Here is a 16940-nt window from a genome sequence, read left to right on the forward strand (position 1 = left end):
AGTCCTGACCACAACTTTTTCCTTTGCCCAGAAGTGTGTGAAGTCAGCTGTCTGTCTGGCATGGATGTGTGTTGATGTGCTTCCAGCTGTTTATGGGGAATCATGATGTCTGGTCTGCAGGACCCTCCCTACAGTCTGTGAGATCATCACAGTTTTAATTAGACCGGATCTGCCAATTAATGGGAGGTCTGACTGTCACTCTCAGTCCTTTAAAAGCAGCCTGAATCAAATGTCCAGCAGAGTGGAGGCAGGAGCTGGAGTGAGGTAGGTTACGCTCTGCTGTCAGTATTCTCTCTTTAATAAGTCAAGACTTCTCGGTCCTGAAAGTGTGAACACTTGTGGAAATGTGATCTGCTTCATCTTATGCTCAGTTTCAGGTTTACACCATGATGTCTTCCAAAGAACTTTGTGCTGTTATTTTGCTGGTTTTCGCTTTGACATTTAGTGCAGCTCAGAGTGAGTATTATTTATGGAAAACTTTAAATTGCAAATAGACATTTTTTAATAAAATTGTATTCTTTATTTGTATTTTTTGTTTGTTTTGAGTGAAAGGGTTTTCCGGAACAAATGTTTATGTGCTTGTACTTTTTGAAGTTTACTCCACTAATGATTATTCACCAGTGAGTTAACATGTGCCTTTATGTTTGTATTTGTCACCGCCTCAAAAATCAATATCTGGCAGCCTTGTACAGACTCTACCCTCAAGTAGACTTTGTTATCAGCACATAACGTGTACCATCTAATGTCATTTTTCCATTTTTACTATCTTTCTAACAGCAAACTGCAAAGAGCGATGCGGTACTGAATACTACAGGGGTTTCATGTGCCAGTGTGACTATAACTGCCTGTCTTATGGAGAATGCTGCAAAGATTATGAATCTCAATGCACCACAAGTAAAGCTCTTCCTATACTTATAATTCAGCAGAAAAATGTTTTGTGTAACAGCAACTGGAGATAGATTCGTTTTTAGATAAACAGACCAGTTAAATGATTGTTGATTCGTGGTGGATTTTGAAAAACAAAATTCTGGTATATGAATATATTTTAAGCTCTTTTTTTTCTTGAATGAAGCTCAGATGGAAAATCATTATATGGTGATGCTGTTAACCTCTCCCAGAAGTTTGATAAACAACTCAGTTTTTAGGCCACAAATGCTTAAAAGCTACCATATTAAATATTAAACAAGTTTCCAAAGCTTCCATTTTGTAACTTGTGATTTAACCTGTGAAATAAATGTAGTGAAGTGGAAAATTTTATGTTTTCTCTGAGATGTAGAAGAGTAGCAGTAAAAAAACTAACCTTACCAAGTTTACATCACAGTGATTTATGTTTTTAATGTAATGTGGTATGACTATTCAGGTCTGTTGTGATTTTGTGTGACACAGAAAATTCGTGTAAGGGCCGATGTGGAGAAGCTTTTAAGAGGGGCCGGCTATGCAGCTGCGACTCTGACTGCATGAAGTACAAGCAGTGTTGTCCAGATTACAAAACTCATTGCGATGAGGAAGGTAAGGGCCTTGAACTGCACATCATGGACTTGTTTGCATTTTTCTGCATGCTATCTGATGCAGATTTCCTTAGCATTATTTTTATATTTTCCAAATCCAGCTAAATATAGCCAAATAGCATGAAAGTCTACATGAATAAAGCAAACTGAGAATTAACCTGAGATCCTAGACTCACCAAGCAAGCATGTCCAACAGCAGCATGCCCACCAACATGCACAACAGTGAAACAATGGCATGTAGTGCATGCAATACTTGACACTGATGCATTGGGTCCTTGACAGTATTTCTGTCTTGGTAATTACTGCAGAAATCAGTGGAGCAGCCAGTGAAAATGCACCAGTGAAGACTAGCTCATGTGATATTGTAAATGATAGCCAACATAAAGGTATATTCTCTTGGAAAAATGTTTTGTCTTTTACTACTTTTTCAGCCATTTAGGATTTATGGCAAAGTGCTTCAAGGCAACACAACTAACTTATGAATATACCCACAGAGCCAACTCTGACTGAAGAGACTTCCTTCACTGACGAAAACTATGCAGGTGATTGTATTATTTAGTTATGTTTTTCGAAGAGGCTATAACAATCTTTATTTCACATTAGATTTTTTTTTTTTGCTCCAAACATAAACCTGAAACTCATATCTTAGTTTTTTTTTGTTGTTTGTTTTTTCAATTAATATCGACAGCTAAACTAATGAATTATATGTGTGTTAAGTGTGAAAGAAGATGTGTATGGTTGTGGCTTGCTTTTAAGTTCAAGTCTCAACAGAAACAAGCCAAGTGTTTTAGTCTTATGTGCCAAATGAAACACAAGGCAGTAGTGTTGTTTTGAGTGGACCATGTGTAGGAGGGCTGGGCACAAACTTAGTCACAAGAGAGGAAACCACCAAATGAAGCCAAAAAATAATGACAGCATATTTTCTTGGCTTTTTTTCTCCACCATTTTAATTCTGTAACTACTAAACAGATTAATGGAAGGAGATAGTGTTAAATAAAGACTTTTTCAGCATGATTTTGCCTCCTTTCTCTATAGATGACTATTTAAATTCTGTGGATGGTCCAACATCATACCCACCAGGTGATTACAGTGATGGTGAGTAGAAAAATCCCCTGATTATAAAAACAGAAAGCCCATTCCCCATAAACCTTCACTTGCAACATCCCAGCGTATTCCTCTCCTTTATAGATGTGTACAGCCCGGCTCCTTCCACTGATGAGTTCTCCATCAGTGGAGTGGAGGACCTGGACGTGAGTCCAATCCCAGGAAACAGCAGTGGAAATGGACCATCAACAGCTGATCAGCTGGATCAAGTTCCTACCAAACCCACTCTGGATACAGATGTGGAGTTCACAACAGAGGCACCATTTTCTCCAACAGAGCCAACTTTATCAGATGATAACCTCTCCATGCTTAACTCCACCAGTGGAGATGCAACATCTGCAATCACAGGTTTGCAATGTTCACCTTGAATGAATTATATATTGCATCTTGTGTTAGGTAGCTCCATTTAATTCCATACTTTTCCCCTGGTCTCTGCTGTTATTCTTTCTTTGGGATTTATTAGCATCTCACTGTGGGCTAATTCAGGCTACAGGTTTTCCTTTATTTGAACAGTCGTCTGTAGGCTTTGATTAATTTATTAATACAAATTCTACCACAGATGAGTAAATTTAATTCAAATTCAGAAATGTAATATTTTACTCCTCCACTTTCAGATGCTGGAGATCTTAAACCCCCCGCTGAAGAAGGAGTTAATCCCCCTCAGCTTACAACCACAGCCAACCAGTTAAATTCAACCTCAGTGCCACAAACAGCACCTACACTTTCAACACCAGAGATCGACACTGACATCCCCCCCTTAGGTGAACCAGAAATTACAATCAACAACACACAGGACTCAAACACAGTCGTGGATTTCTCTCAGGTTACCACCATTCCTGCCTCATCAACAGTGGTTTCAACAGTGAACCCAGAGGAAGCAACTTCAAACCCCAGCATTGAGAACATCTCAGAAAGTGTCACTACAGACCCTCCCTCTTTACTGGCAAACCTCGAAGATCCATCCACCAACGTTCCTCCAGCAGAGGCTGGGGATGCATCGCAGCTTGATGCCGTGTCAACACACACTCCCTCAGTACAGGATGACATCACAGATGGTGTTAAACCAGAGGTACCTACAGCTGATCCAGTTAAGATTTCCGTGGAAATGACCAGTCCTCCAACATCTAAACCCACCTCAAAACCCCAGGAAAAACCTAAACCACGCAAACCACTGCCAACCTCTAAACCTGAGACAAAGCCTTTTGATACACAAACCTTAGCCACAGACAACCCAAGATATTATCAAGCAGGTAAGACCTGTTCTTATCTTCGGTTCAGATTCTAAACATGTCATGAACTGTACATTTATCACAACAATAAACTCTACTCATCTGGAAGGGGAAATTTCTTTGCTATCAAAATCTATTATAACAGCTTAGTATCACTGCGGAGATGGAAGCTACCTGTTTCTGTTAGCATATCATAAGTGGCTGCAGCTCAGTTTATGAGTCAGTCACATTAGATTTTCTTATTTGTTATACAGTCTGCTTTACAAGATATCACAAGAATACACAAGCATCTGGTTGGGACAGAGCTTGAAAAGGCCAGTGGAACTGACCAATGAGCACAGACAGATTTTCTTTTGGATGGGGGCAGCATCCTTAAAAGTAGTTTTCACAGGAAATGTAAACATATAATAACTACTAACACTGTATAACTTTTTGTTTTCCAGATGACAGCAATGATACAAACCTGTGCAGTGGGTGGCCGGTCAGCGCAGTGACCACTATGAGGAACGGTACAATAGTGGTGTTCAGAGGTTAGTGCACTCACAAAAATAAAAGCTGACAATCATAGCATACATTCAAACAGCACCTCGATTAAATACAGGATGCATGTTCAGGGAAAAAAAAGGTGGAGCTTTTACTTGTCCCAACAGACTGTCCCAGTAGATCTTGTTGAACCTTGTTTAGGGAATATTGTAATGAATGACGTAGTTAAAATAGCTCCACTTTGGCCAGCTATGATAAAAGATGCAAATGAGACTGTATTTATTTTTCCTCACAGTTTTGAAAGCAGAATATCTGTCTGAAATTAAATGTACTTACACTACTTTATCTGCTTGTTAACCATTTAATGAACTAAATTCTCCAAAAGTGAAAAAAAAAAAAAAAAAAAATCAAGAGTGCACATTTAAAATTGAAATTGTATTTTACTGTTGTGATGGATACCTAACAGGCTTCCCTTGTCCCTTATCAAAAATCATCTTATATATTTGAGTGTATGGACTAAAAAAAAACTGAATGTGCATTAATGAGTGAATGCACCTGAAAAGGACATGCTATACAAATGTAGTTCATTTACTGAATTTAGCACTTCTGTTGACCATGCAATGTTATTTTGCACAGGCCACTACTTTTGGTTTCTGGACAGAAACAGGGTTCCAAGTCCAGCTCAGAGCATCACACAAGTGTGGGGTGTCCCTTCCCCCATTGACACAGTGTTCACCCGCTGCAACTGTCAGGGCAAAACATACATTTTTAAGGTGGGTGGAAGCTAAAAATATTTAGGGTTTTCTCCAATGAAAGACTTAAATCTCCTCTTTGTAATGTTTTGGTTCGTTCTATATGTTTGCAGGGAGGCAAATACTGGAGATTTGAAAATGATGTTATAGACCCTGGTTTTCCCAAATTCATTAAAACAGGCTTTGATGGGCTGCAGGGCCACATTACAGCTGCCCTGTCTGTACCGCAGTACAGGAACAGGAGAGAGTCTGTCTACTTCTTCAAGAGAGGTGATGAAATTAGACTTTTATTCTTTTGATGCTCAGTTGTTCTGCTTGATTTTGATTCAGTGTGGTATCATGTTCATAATTTCAGTCAAGAGATTTACGAATTTTGCTTTTGCTTGTTTCTCTCAGGGGGATTTGTTCAGAAATATTCATACCAGTTTGGCACCAGTCCAACATGTGGAAGGAAAGTTCACATTCCCATTTACACAGTTCACACCCGAAGAGCCCGGCAAGCAGGTAAGTCAAAAATTAAACAAGTTTTCCTTTTGGCTGTTACAATATCAGGTTTTTACTGGTCAAATCACAACATCAGCAGTTGGGAAAACATGTTGATGTTAAATTAAGTTCTTTTTGTTTGTTTGGATGGTTTCTATCCTTTTTATATGGTAATTGTACTACATTCAAAATGGAAAAAGCATAGGAATAAATAGGAAGTGTGAAAATTGTACAAGAACACCAATTGGCAAACATTAATGTGATTTTACCCTCATACAATATCATCGATAGTTGATTCTTTTCATATCACAATTATTTTCACCATTGAACCCAGTTTTGCAAGTAACTGAATATAAACAGGTTCTGTTGGAGTAGCAGAACAGGTAAAAATGAAAAAGTGAGTCATGCTTTAGTGAAGGAATTAGGGTTCAACTTGTAAAAAGACTATGATTTAAAGCATATATTAAAGTTAATTATTCCCGTCAGTCCTAACATGATCTTTTAATGACAGAAAGAAAAATCTGTTTGTGGTCCATTAATCACGATTAATAGCCTGATAAATAAAAATTGTTCCTTTACTTAAGCATTGATGAAAACTTCACACGTCACTGTTTTACTTCCAGTGTCAGTGTTAGAACCAGCCATCAAAATCCAGACATCCTGGAGAGGTTTCCCCTCCCCCATCACAGCCGCTGTGTCTGTCCCGAACAACAGACAACCAGAGGGATACAACTATTTCGTCGTCTCAAGATGTAAGTCATCAGTACACACTACAGCCACATCTTATTTTTGAGTTTTGGAAAACTCACTTTTATGTTGCTCAATCACTAAACATAATTAGTAATAAATTACGTTGCAGAAGGAGTGGAATTGGCATGGATACTTCTTTTGTTCCAGTGTGGCACTTCTATCTAGTGTGCACACATTGAATAAGCTTGTATGAGAACTGGTAAATGTGGCTTCATGCTTCATCTCATACCATCTGGTTTAAAAACAACTTGCAAGAGAGGACTCCGGTTCAAGCCAAAATGAAAGCTGGAGAGATGTTCAAGCAGGAAATGTGGTTTTCATTTACTCTGTTCAGATTTCCAGGGCTAAACTTTAAAAGAACGTGTTATTTGCTTCTGTCCTCGAATATGTTAAATGAAGACCATGTGTGTCTAGTGGGGTGGGGCGTTGGACAGATGTGAAAATCATTAAGGGTGGTGTCCTTTCACCTATAGCTCAAAAATGTTCCATTTCAAGTCTGGTCAGGATGTTTGCTCTGTACAGTCATTTACACCATTCACAACACTGCAGCTCTTACATTCAGGCCACACGGCAACCGAGATGCATCCTAATGCACTTCCTAATAAACACACCAAGTTACAACCGCTAAAAAATGAAAGATGGCTGCTCTCTAAATAATAAAATGTCAAATGGATGCAAAACTATATTAAAACCTTTGCTAAAACTTTCAACTAATAATTCATTTTTTTCCCAGCAACATTCTACAGTGTGAGAATGGAGGGTGAACGTCCAGTCATCGCTGCTCCTACAGCAAACACATCACCTCAGACCAGCAACTTCTTCAGATGTCCACAGAAAACCTAACAGAAAGAAAATCTGCCTTTTACAAGATTTTTTTTTTTGAGTCAAGTTTATTTTACTCTTCATAAAACATACCGCTTCAGCACGGATTATGATAACAGGTACTTTTCAAGAACATTAAAAAAACAAAAAAAATATAAAAGAACAACACATGCTTCAGAACAAGTGAACACCATCATGAAAAATTCTAGATATTTTGAATTTAAATGTGTTTCTGACAAGAATGATGAATTATCTAGCTATGGTTGTCAAGGCTTCGGATGGATGCGTTATCTTGCAAATCGTCTCCCAGGTACACCGCGGGAAGGAAAGGCCTGACCTGTGGAGATGTAAAATATATTTGCAGACAAGCCTCGCAACACTGATGTCAATTCTGAACAGTGCTTGTACTAAATGTATTCATGGAAGAACTTTATGAATGTATGATAATGTTTTCTTACTGTCATGAGATGCTGAATCTGAATAAATACTTTAAGATTTTTGCAGCTGTCCATGAAAACTAAGCTGTGCTTTGCCTAAATTTGTGTGAAAACATTTCTTAGTTGACAGCAACACTATACAATTCATTGACACCTATAAAACAGACACCTAAAAATATAATTAAAAAAAAATGCTGGTGCATGTTCTTCACCTGTTCAGATTTTAAGGCTTGACACTACAAAGATAAACTGATTACAGGATTCAATAAAACAACTTCCTTCAGATGAGTGGAACAAAAACATCTCAAATGCCTGATAGATTTAAACAACTGCTGTTACCCCCAACTAAGCTGCTTTTGCATTAACTTGTTTGGTACCAGAGTTCAGCATTATAATGCCTTTGGACGTGTTACCTCCTCTCTTCATGCGTCCACCGCGGCTCTCTGGCCAGCGCTGCAGCTGTCTGCTGGGTCCAGGTCGGGAGGGTTTAGGTGGAGCACTGCTTGTATCTACAGGGACATTTCACAGTCACAGCAGAGCAATAAAATGCAACAAAAGAGAACTTGCATGCAACAGCAGGGAAGCTGTCACAGTCACGAAATTAACACTACCTGCGGAGCTGGAGGAAGGTTCCTGACTGGTGGAGGGGAGGCTGGCCTTGTCAGATGGCTGGCTTGGCTCTTCCGAGTCTCCCTGAGACACCACAGCTTCTACTGATACTTCAGCACTGGGCCTGGAAAGTACAAATAAACAAAAGTTCAAATTATGTAGGAAACCACCCTGAAAAACAAATTATCAAAACATATCATTTTAGAGGGAAAAGAGTGACACTTTACATCTGCTAGCCAGAAGTCCTCTGTCATAAAAGAAAAACAGCTGTCAGAAAGAGGAGGAAGAATCACCTATCAGTGTCTGGCTCTAGGAAGATGTCGTCTCTCTCCTCCCCTGTGCTGGCTGTTCCAGGCACAAGGCCTGGTGTGGATGTGCTCACCATGGGAACCGACTGAGAGGCGTGCTCCGCTGTGTCAGACTGTGCTGCCTCTGAAAAGACTGTAACTGGAAGATAACAAAAAAACATCTTGTTTTTAGGAAGTGATAGCACTTCAGAATCCAAACATTCCCATGTCGTTTTCCAGCCTCAAAAAACTAATTTTTATATGGTAATGAAAAGTGGTTGAGTAAACAAACTGATCACTGATCGCATACCTGGGGCTGCAACTTGTAGTGGTGTGGTGGGAACGCTGCGTCCACCAGACTCCTCCTCATGAGTTGTTAAGAACAGAGGACTTTCATACAACCCCAAACCTGCAGAAAATAATGCAATTATTAATCATAATTACCTGAAGATTGATATTAAGATTCATCCAGCTTAACCATCCGTGGTTTGTTCCTATGTTGTACAACACTCACTTATACCCTGTCTGGCAAAAATACTATGCATAAGCTAAGAGGTCATGATGTGTGCGTTTGTAAATGAGTGGAGCACCTCCTTGTGATGCAAGCTGTCCCAGGTCAGAATGTGAGGAGGAACTGGTCTGTGGCATTTCCCCTGAAGAACCAAAACTGAAGCGAGGCACCCCAGCTACCTGCGGAGAACTGACAAATGAGATGTACACAAAAATGAGTCACATGGCTTCAAAAGGCTTAAAACCAAGAAGAAAACAACAAAATATGAGTACATCTTACACAGGTGTGTATTCAAAATGGACCATGTTGTTCACACCAGAATAAAACTGATCTACTGATCCTGAGCCTCACTCAAACAGTCAGTAGTATATATTGTATACCAAGTATAAAACATATATATTACAAACTGAAGACGATGACATGAAACTCTATGCTAAAAGAAGAAAGATGTACATATTACAACATTTTCCATAATCAGTTTGTTTCCAGAGTTCATTAAAACTTTGCATGACATCTGTTTTCTACCTTGTTTTTAATACGTGTGTGACTTACTGGATGGCCTGGTCAAAACCATCAGGGCGGTGAGGCCCCACCAGAGTGGGAGTGCTGGGAACCATCCTGTCATCTTCATCAAAGAAGTGCTGCTACAAAAGCAGAGGGCGGAAAGTCAACGTTGAGTTTAAAAACAAAACAGAACAACAAAAAAAGAAAACAAGTAAAATCTCTGTTTGTCAAGGCGACTTACGGCACTGCCCGGCATCCCAGGAGTAAGTCTGCCCACTGACTGGCGCCGGACAGGGATACGCTGTGAAAGACAATTTAGAAGCTACATTTAATTTAACCAAACAAACAAATAAACAAAAAAAAACGTTTTCCTCACCAACAGTGATGATGTGCAAACCTGAACCTGAGCAGGAGGTCCAAGTTCAGATGTTGGGGCAGGGTGGATGTTCAGTCGGGGAGGTAGCTGATGCATTGGTCGTCGTGGTGACTGCGGCATGCGTGTACCAGAACTTGTAATAGGTTGTTCTGTTGAGAAGGCCTCCATTGTACTTCCCTCAACTAAATAAAAAGAAAACAGAGAACAAGACTACTTAGTGAACATCGGGTGAGTAAATCCCTGTTGAATCACAGCTTTTAAGATATAGTTAAAATACAAACTACGAACTTAAAATAATGTATGATAACACAAGTAATAATAATCTTGAGAAATGAAAGCAAATTTTTTTGTGGAGAATATAATCTGTGAATGGTAAAACACAGTAAACTTATAAATCAGTTAAGAAAGGATCTAGAAATGAGTCAGATATTTTCCAATTAAATGGATAAATATACAATATATAAATCACAGAAGCACATTATATGTCCAGTAATATGAAAAAAATATTAGAAAACGCTTTATCCTAGTTTTGATGTAAATAAGATGATTTGTTGTAAAGTTTAAAATCACCAAACTGCTGTTGTGGCAAATTGTTTGCAGTCAATTAATGATATTTTCTTATTATTTTTATCCATAATATGCAGATCAAAACTACATCTGACTGTTTGACTGTAAAAGAATGTTTTCACACCAGTTGTCCCACACTCCCCCTTACAAACAACACATGACATCTTTTCCAGTCATTGAGGGGTGTCGGATAACTAATTGAACAGCGGTACAGTTTATGAGCAGATGTGGAGAATTTGAGGTAAATCTACACGGTGTGTGTTTGACATGGCTTCCTGGATCTTACAGCTGGGTGTCTGGGAATCTGCTGGCCTCTGGGTGGAGTCCGACGCCCCCAAACTCTCCTCTGTCTCAGTGCCCGGGTCTGTTACATCAGCTCCCTGGGAAAGGAAAGCACATAGAAAAAAAAAATGAATGGAAAAAGGACAGGAAGCCTTTCCAGGAAGGAAAAGCAGGGATGGAGGTGTTGTAAAGGAAGAAAAGTCTGAAATGGTTCACAAACACCAGGATTTACTTGGAAAAATTTAACAATCAGATTTAGTTCTCCATGCAACAAAGAAAAATGTTTTGTGAAGTCTGTAAATATTGTGTACATATTTATACAGCTGTGCTTATTAGAACAAAAGAACCCACAGAGAAACACAATTTATACCGTATTTTCCGGAATATAAGTCGCAGTTTTGTTTTGTTTTTTTCTTCATAGTTAGGCTGGTCCTGCTACTTAGAGTCAGGTGTGACTTGTATAATTTAACATGTTTAAATGGTCATTCGTACCAACTGCCATGAACCAAGGAGTAAACATTACCGTCTACAGCCGCAAGAAGATGCTCTAAGCGTGTGATAACCAGTATTTGCTGCTCCTGTAACACTGAAAAATTACCTATAACATTAAAAAACAACTGAGAGACTGAATACAAACAAAATGCGTCCAAACAAGAAAATGCTATTTTGCAGATTACAAAGTGCAGGTAGAAAAATATGCAGCCGAAAACAGAAGGACTGAGCAGCAGTTGCCGGAGTCGACAACGAGGATGAACAGTTCAATGGATTCAGTGATGTGGAACGAGATCGGGAACTTGCTGTTAACTTAGCCTATTCGGCCTCCCAGGTATGTTCTTTATGCTGTTAAGAAGCTGAATGTGTTCAGTATTTCTGCTACATAAATGATCGAGGTGCATCATCACGGCAAAAAAAAAGCTGCCACGCCTTCAAAATTATTTTTTTTCCCAGATGTTACAAAAGTAAATTATATTATATGAATGTATCCATATGTACATAAAGTCTCTATTTGTGCACAATGGATGTCTACAGACCAAACTAAGAGTGTGAAATTGTACTCAGGAAATGTGCCACTGCTCTGCAAATACTGTAATTTTGAAAAATGAACACAAGAGTCTCGACTTCCTGTCCGGTTCCACTATGGCTCGCTCGCAAGTGACGGTAAGAGGTGAGAAAGCAGAGCAAAACTTGTCACATACTCACAGCAAGAATTTTGTTCTTAAAGCTGTTTAAAAAAGTTTGCTTTGTTTATGTACATAAGCGAAACATATTTTGGTGAATGCATCCTGAACCAACTCCCACTGTTGTGTGATCTGATTGCATTAACATCTGTATTTAGTGATGTCCACTCAGCATCACCCAGCATGCATATAAGCACAAAAAACTAATACGTGCTTCTGATTTGTGTTACCCAAACTGTTACCACCACAAATAAAGGCCTAACCCAAAATCCAACAACCAAATGCTAACCCAAACAAAGTCCCAACTCTCAAAAATCCCTGATAAATTACGGTCCCCACATTTACAGGAACTCCACATAAGTTGTTGTCCAGTCAGGTTTTAGTACCCATCATGAAGGTTAAAATAAGCACACACACTCACAAAACAGACTTTCTGATGGCACACCCAAAACACCTTTAAACATTTCAGACATACAAATGCAAACTATGAGTAAAAGACTATTACAAAATGCTTTACAGACACTGACTCATCAGACTGAACATGTGCAACCAAGAAAAGAGAAAAAGTAAACAACTAAAGCAAATATAGGAAAAGTCTGCACTCAGACAGAAAGTTACAACAGTGGGTTAAAATACAAGTGACGGTAAAACGGGACTGTGTGGAACATGTGAGTTAGTTGGAAAGGGAGTGAACACGTAACGGAAGCTCTGGACGGGATAACGTGCAGGAAATGACAGCTGTGTGGGTCAATGCTGTAACAAGACACGTCTCACCTCTGTGTCGTCTCCTTCGTAAGCCTCGTTGCCATCTCCGCTACCCTCATTACTGTCCTCTCCTTCCTCCCCCATCCCACCATCATCTTCCTCCTCCTCTTCTTCATCTTCCTCATCCTCTTCTTCATCCTCCTCTTCTTCGTCCTCCTCTTCATACTCCTGCAATGAATTAGTCAACGCACCAATAAAAAGGGACATTTTATAAATTAATAAAAAAAAAAAAAGCTAAACACAAACCTGTTCTTCTTCCTCTTCATCCTCCTCTTCCTGGTCATCTTCACTCTCAGTGTCAGTTAATATGATAATGACTTCCTGCTGCATTTGGTCAGGGGTCTCATTTTGGGTCCGGGTAACCTCTTGGTCTCCTGTGATGGACTGAGAAGCTGCACCTTCATCTCCTTCCTCCAGGGTTGAAAACTGATCTGTCTGCAGGACAAAAACATTAAGCCAACATGCTGATCACACATGTGTACCCTCAAGATTCCCTATGTGCCCAATTCTGCAATAAGTAAATTTCTTCCATTTTAGGTAAAACTCAGGTAGACCTACAGCTATAAGATATAGCTTTAACATAACTAAAACTACAAATAAATAAATGGGTCATAGTCTTCACTAACATGTTTTCGTTGTTTTAGCAACATACACTTTTCTATGACTACTGATATTTTCTTCAGCTTGTTTCTCTGAACAGGATAATCACTAACAGGCAGTTTTATTACACCATTTGTTTGCTTTATCATAATGAAAATGTTACACTTACAGAAAATAATTTTGGTAGGATGATGATAGAAATATTTAACGGTTTCTTTAAAGAGATTACAATAATGTTTTTTAGGTTCTGTACCAACCTGACTTGCTTCAGCACCATCTTGACTGCCTGTTGGTACCACTCCCTCAGCCTCAGCATTCTCCTCAGCCAGCATCTCCTCCTAAAAAGACCACGTGAGAATCAATTGTTCAACCCCGCCCCCCCCTCTCTTTTTTTTTTAAATAAATGAAAACAACAGACTATTGTCTTCATAGATTTTAATATGTTCCTCCTCTTCCTTACCTCTGGATCAACTCTCTGGATGATGCGCAGCTTCTTTGGGATTGGAGCCCTGGAGTTGTCCTCCTGGGTTGCCTCGGTGTCAGTGACCACATTGCTGCTCTCCTCCTCTTCACGAGGCCTCTTGGACATGGCAGACGTTCCTGGTGTTGCTGAAACTAGAAGAATGAATGAAGATACAGTATCTGCAGCTTTGATTGCAAAAACAAAAAGAGCCACGTGGGTCTGAATTAAAAACCATTAATGTTTAATTAAGAGAAAAATATTCTGTAGTGTGGCAGTATCAGCATACACTTTCCATTTTTAAAATGAGCAAAAACAGGAGCCTCAGATTTCCATCTGTAATTGTTTTACAAAAAACCCCTCACCTCACCTAAATGTCTTTAAATTCTTGCGTACTCTCCTCCTTTACTAATCCCACCCTATCCAACGATACAATAAACACCCTTACAACCAAACCTGTTATCATTTCAGTTTTCAAAAACACAATTTCTCACCAGTGCCAAACACAGAGGAGGACGTTGAAGGCCACTCCACCTGTGTGCTAGGTGTTGCCTCAATCACCACAGGTGGTGGCTCCTGATTGGGTGGTTCTGAGTGGGTCACACTCTGTTGTTGTGTTGGCTGAACGAATGCTGTGGCCTGTGTCTGGGTCTGCTGAACAGTCAGCATGGGGCTAGCTAAGGTGGTCTGGACATTGGGGCTGGCGGAACGCAGTGAGCCACTGGCACTGCCGTACACGGTCACATGCTCCACCGGTGGGCCTTCAGAAGACTGCATGGCTGTAAAACAGTGACAAAATTAGTACACACATACACCAAATTCTAAGCCCAAGGCTTCTGAGTTTATAAAAGCCTTTGAAACAATATATATAGAGGCAATAAAAAAGCCACATTAAAGCTTTGCAGTTACACCTACCTTCCTGGGTCTCAACTTGTGTTGTAGGCATGACTGTAGCAGTGGGTGTGGGAGTGGGTACAGTAGCTGGGGTGATCATGGGTCTGATGCTTGCTCTTGGAGTGGGTTTGTTCCCTGGGTTGACAGGCTGTTTGCTGGCTGTAGCGACTACAGGTGTTGGCTTGATGTTGGCAGTTGGAGGCTCTGAGATGCTGGCACTGACAAAGACAAGGATGACGATGAAGAATAATTCTGCTCTTTCAGGTATTTGTCTCAAACACGGCTCTCTATTGTGGCACTGTGAGTAAACTATAGAGGCATAACTGAATGAATGTAGCACTACATACAGTTAACACATTTAACTCAATATTGAGACAAACAACTGCAGAGGGCTAGCCGTCTAACACTGTACATGTGGTCAGTTGAATTCTATGTGATGCTGTGTTTGATGCCACTTGAATCTAAAGTAAAAAAAAAAAAAAAAAAATGTTTTCATTATTTTCCAAAAGTCGTACCTGCCCCTGTCTGCAGCTGGAGTTGTTTTCAGACTGATCTGTCTTTGTTCTGTGCTCCTCTGCTGCTCTTGAGTCTAAAAGAAAAAGAAAAAATTGTGAAAAAAAAAGACCAACAAAGAAAGAAAACAATGCCAGTCCACAAACATCTGAAGGCTTTCTGAACAGAAATGATGGAAACGGCTACAAAGTCATTTTATGCCATGACATCAATCTTAAACAAAATAAAGGATTCATTTAATAAAAAATTTAACTGAAACGTGCAGTAAAGTTTATCCCATCTGTAAGACTGAGAAAATGAAAATACGCAGTTGATTTAATTACTACTTTAACTCCTTAAACTCTTTTTTTAAACTAGTCACTTATGGTTTGTTTAATACAGAGTTGTTTCCACCAACGGGTGCAGGTCGGGACGGTTGGGGTGCAGATATGTTTTGTAAACTAATTTTGTTGTTTCCCACAGCGAACTGTAACCTTACCTGAAAGGCGGAGTATCTGCCTGTTAGCAATAGATGCCTCAGCTACGTGATAACATGACGCCATCGCAGCTCAGCGCCTTCCATGAAGTATAACCAAAACACGACTCAGTAACAAATGAGAATGGCGGTCATCTAACACTTGGTGTTCTTTCTTCTTGGCGGTGCTTCATAACGTTATTTTAAATGGAAATTTAGTCAACAAAAAGAAATTCTGCTGCTCTGAACAAGGAGCCATTCCTGCTTTGTTTTGTTTTTAATATTTAATTCTTAACTAAAACAAAACAAATCAACACAACTAAAAATTTTAAACACTTGAATGAAAAGGAGGAGTCACATTTTTATGGCAGGTTGCATAAGTGACTTTTTTTTTTTTTATAAACAAATTAGTGGATTGCAGTGTGTCAAGCTCCACCTTTTTGCGTTGGATTAGTTAGATTGGTACCCAGGCGAAAGGATATCCCAAAAGTAGGACGGGCGGGATATTAGGGTACCTTTTCCAGTTTTCGTGTGTGGAAACGAAAAAAAAAAAAAAAAAGCATCCTGACCTGCTGCTGTTGGTGGAAACTGGGCTTTAGAAGCCCATCACTCTGTGAAATGACTACGTAAAATTATCTAAATAAACATTAACGCTACTGAATGCTTATGTAAATTAAAAGACCCGTCTTTTGAAAACTAGCAGTCTCACCTTGCTGGGACCTGCCTCAGGTGGCTCATCTCTCTGCTCTTGTCTCTCTTGTTGACCTCGCAGGTCTCTAAGTTCTCTCTCCTGTCTACTGAGGCGGCCTTCATACTGAGACTTCAGGGCACTCACTCGCACCTCCATTTCATCTCGCTGCTGCTTTAATTCTTCATTTTCTTTCTGAAGCTGGTCTTTGGTGCCTTGACACAAATGATTTTGGTCAGAGATACAAACAAAATGAACAAGCAGGAATAATTAACTCCAGATGTATAAACATTGATAGACATCAGTTTCATTGTTTGCAATGTAATCCATGAAGAAAAAAAAAGCCTCTCACTTGTGAGCTGGTTAATCTTCTGCTTGGCATTAACAAGGGCCTTCCTGGTCTTCTCCTCCTTCTCAGCCATCTGCTGTCTTAAAGTGTCCTCCTGAGACGTCTTGTCCTGCAGTTCCTGCCTCAGTCTGGTCAGCTCTGTCTGCAGCCTAGAAGACTGTTCCTGGGCAGTGCGCACCTCAGCCTCTCGCTCTGTGACCACCTGTTGCAAACATCAAACTCTGTCTATATACAGTTATGTTTTTTTACCCCAGCTTTTTCTCTTCTCCCAAAAAGAACAGTTTTATTGGAATTATTTGAACTAGCTGAAAACAGTGCAAGAGGTACATTTTCCC

The 16940-nt window shown here is 39.7% G+C and overlaps 2 protein-coding genes across 3 annotated transcripts in view; one reads left to right on the top strand and one right to left on the bottom strand.

The window, feature by feature from the left end:
* Positions 1–7631, top strand: prg4b (proteoglycan 4b). 2 transcript variants are annotated; one of them, XM_042005829.1, is made up of 15 exons: positions 1–264; positions 372–456; positions 778–894; positions 1387–1509; positions 1817–1894; positions 2003–2050; positions 2544–2603; positions 2697–2960; positions 3227–3862; positions 4285–4371; positions 4961–5097; positions 5190–5346; positions 5473–5580; positions 6183–6311; positions 7043–7631. In XM_042005829.1, exons 2-15 carry the CDS (start codon positions 387–389, stop codon positions 7150–7152), a joined length of 2124 nt encoding a protein of 707 aa, XP_041861763.1. In that variant the 5' UTR covers positions 1–264; positions 372–386; the 3' UTR covers positions 7153–7631. The 2 variants fall into 2 exon arrangements, with proteins under 2 accessions (XP_041861763.1, XP_041861764.1); XM_042005830.1 differs by lacking the exon at positions 1817–1894.
* The window catches only part of tprb (translocated promoter region b, nuclear basket protein), a 23228-nt gene continuing 13462 nt past the window's right edge, over positions 7175–16940 (bottom strand). Inside the window, exons 33-51 of the mRNA XM_042005831.1 lie at positions 16609–16807; positions 16278–16471; positions 15117–15190; positions 14623–14819; positions 14202–14486; positions 13708–13862; positions 13505–13585; positions 12894–13082; positions 12657–12815; positions 10709–10802; positions 9883–10037; positions 9721–9780; positions 9528–9619; positions 9055–9164; positions 8775–8873; positions 8471–8624; positions 8180–8301; positions 7982–8077; positions 7175–7468 (exon numbers count right to left, since the gene is read on the bottom strand). Of these exons, the coding sequence (XP_041861765.1) occupies positions 7419–7468; positions 7982–8077; positions 8180–8301; positions 8471–8624; positions 8775–8873; positions 9055–9164; positions 9528–9619; positions 9721–9780; positions 9883–10037; positions 10709–10802; positions 12657–12815; positions 12894–13082; positions 13505–13585; positions 13708–13862; positions 14202–14486; positions 14623–14819; positions 15117–15190; positions 16278–16471; positions 16609–16807 (2565 nt within the window). The 3' untranslated portion in view covers positions 7175–7418. The remainder of the gene's footprint in view (positions 7469–7981; positions 8078–8179; positions 8302–8470; positions 8625–8774; positions 8874–9054; positions 9165–9527; positions 9620–9720; positions 9781–9882; positions 10038–10708; positions 10803–12656; positions 12816–12893; positions 13083–13504; positions 13586–13707; positions 13863–14201; positions 14487–14622; positions 14820–15116; positions 15191–16277; positions 16472–16608; positions 16808–16940) is intronic.

This window comes from Melanotaenia boesemani, chromosome 14, assembly GCF_017639745.1.
Source record: "Melanotaenia boesemani isolate fMelBoe1 chromosome 14, fMelBoe1.pri, whole genome shotgun sequence".
Classification (NCBI taxonomy): domain Eukaryota; kingdom Metazoa; phylum Chordata; class Actinopteri; order Atheriniformes; family Melanotaeniidae; genus Melanotaenia; species Melanotaenia boesemani.

Excerpts from the sequence above, each read along its gene's own strand:
- prg4b (XM_042005829.1), top strand. The coding sequence starts at position 387 with ATGATGTCTTCCAAAGAACTTTGTGCTGTTATTTTGCTGGTTTTCGCT. Across the intron at positions 895-1,386 it reads TGAATCTCAATGCACCACAA|AAAATTCGTGTAAGGGCCGA; the intron begins GTAAAGCTCTTC and ends TGTGTGACACAG. Across the intron at positions 2,604-2,696 it reads ACCAGGTGATTACAGTGATG|ATGTGTACAGCCCGGCTCCT; the intron begins GTGAGTAGAAAA and ends TCTCCTTTATAG.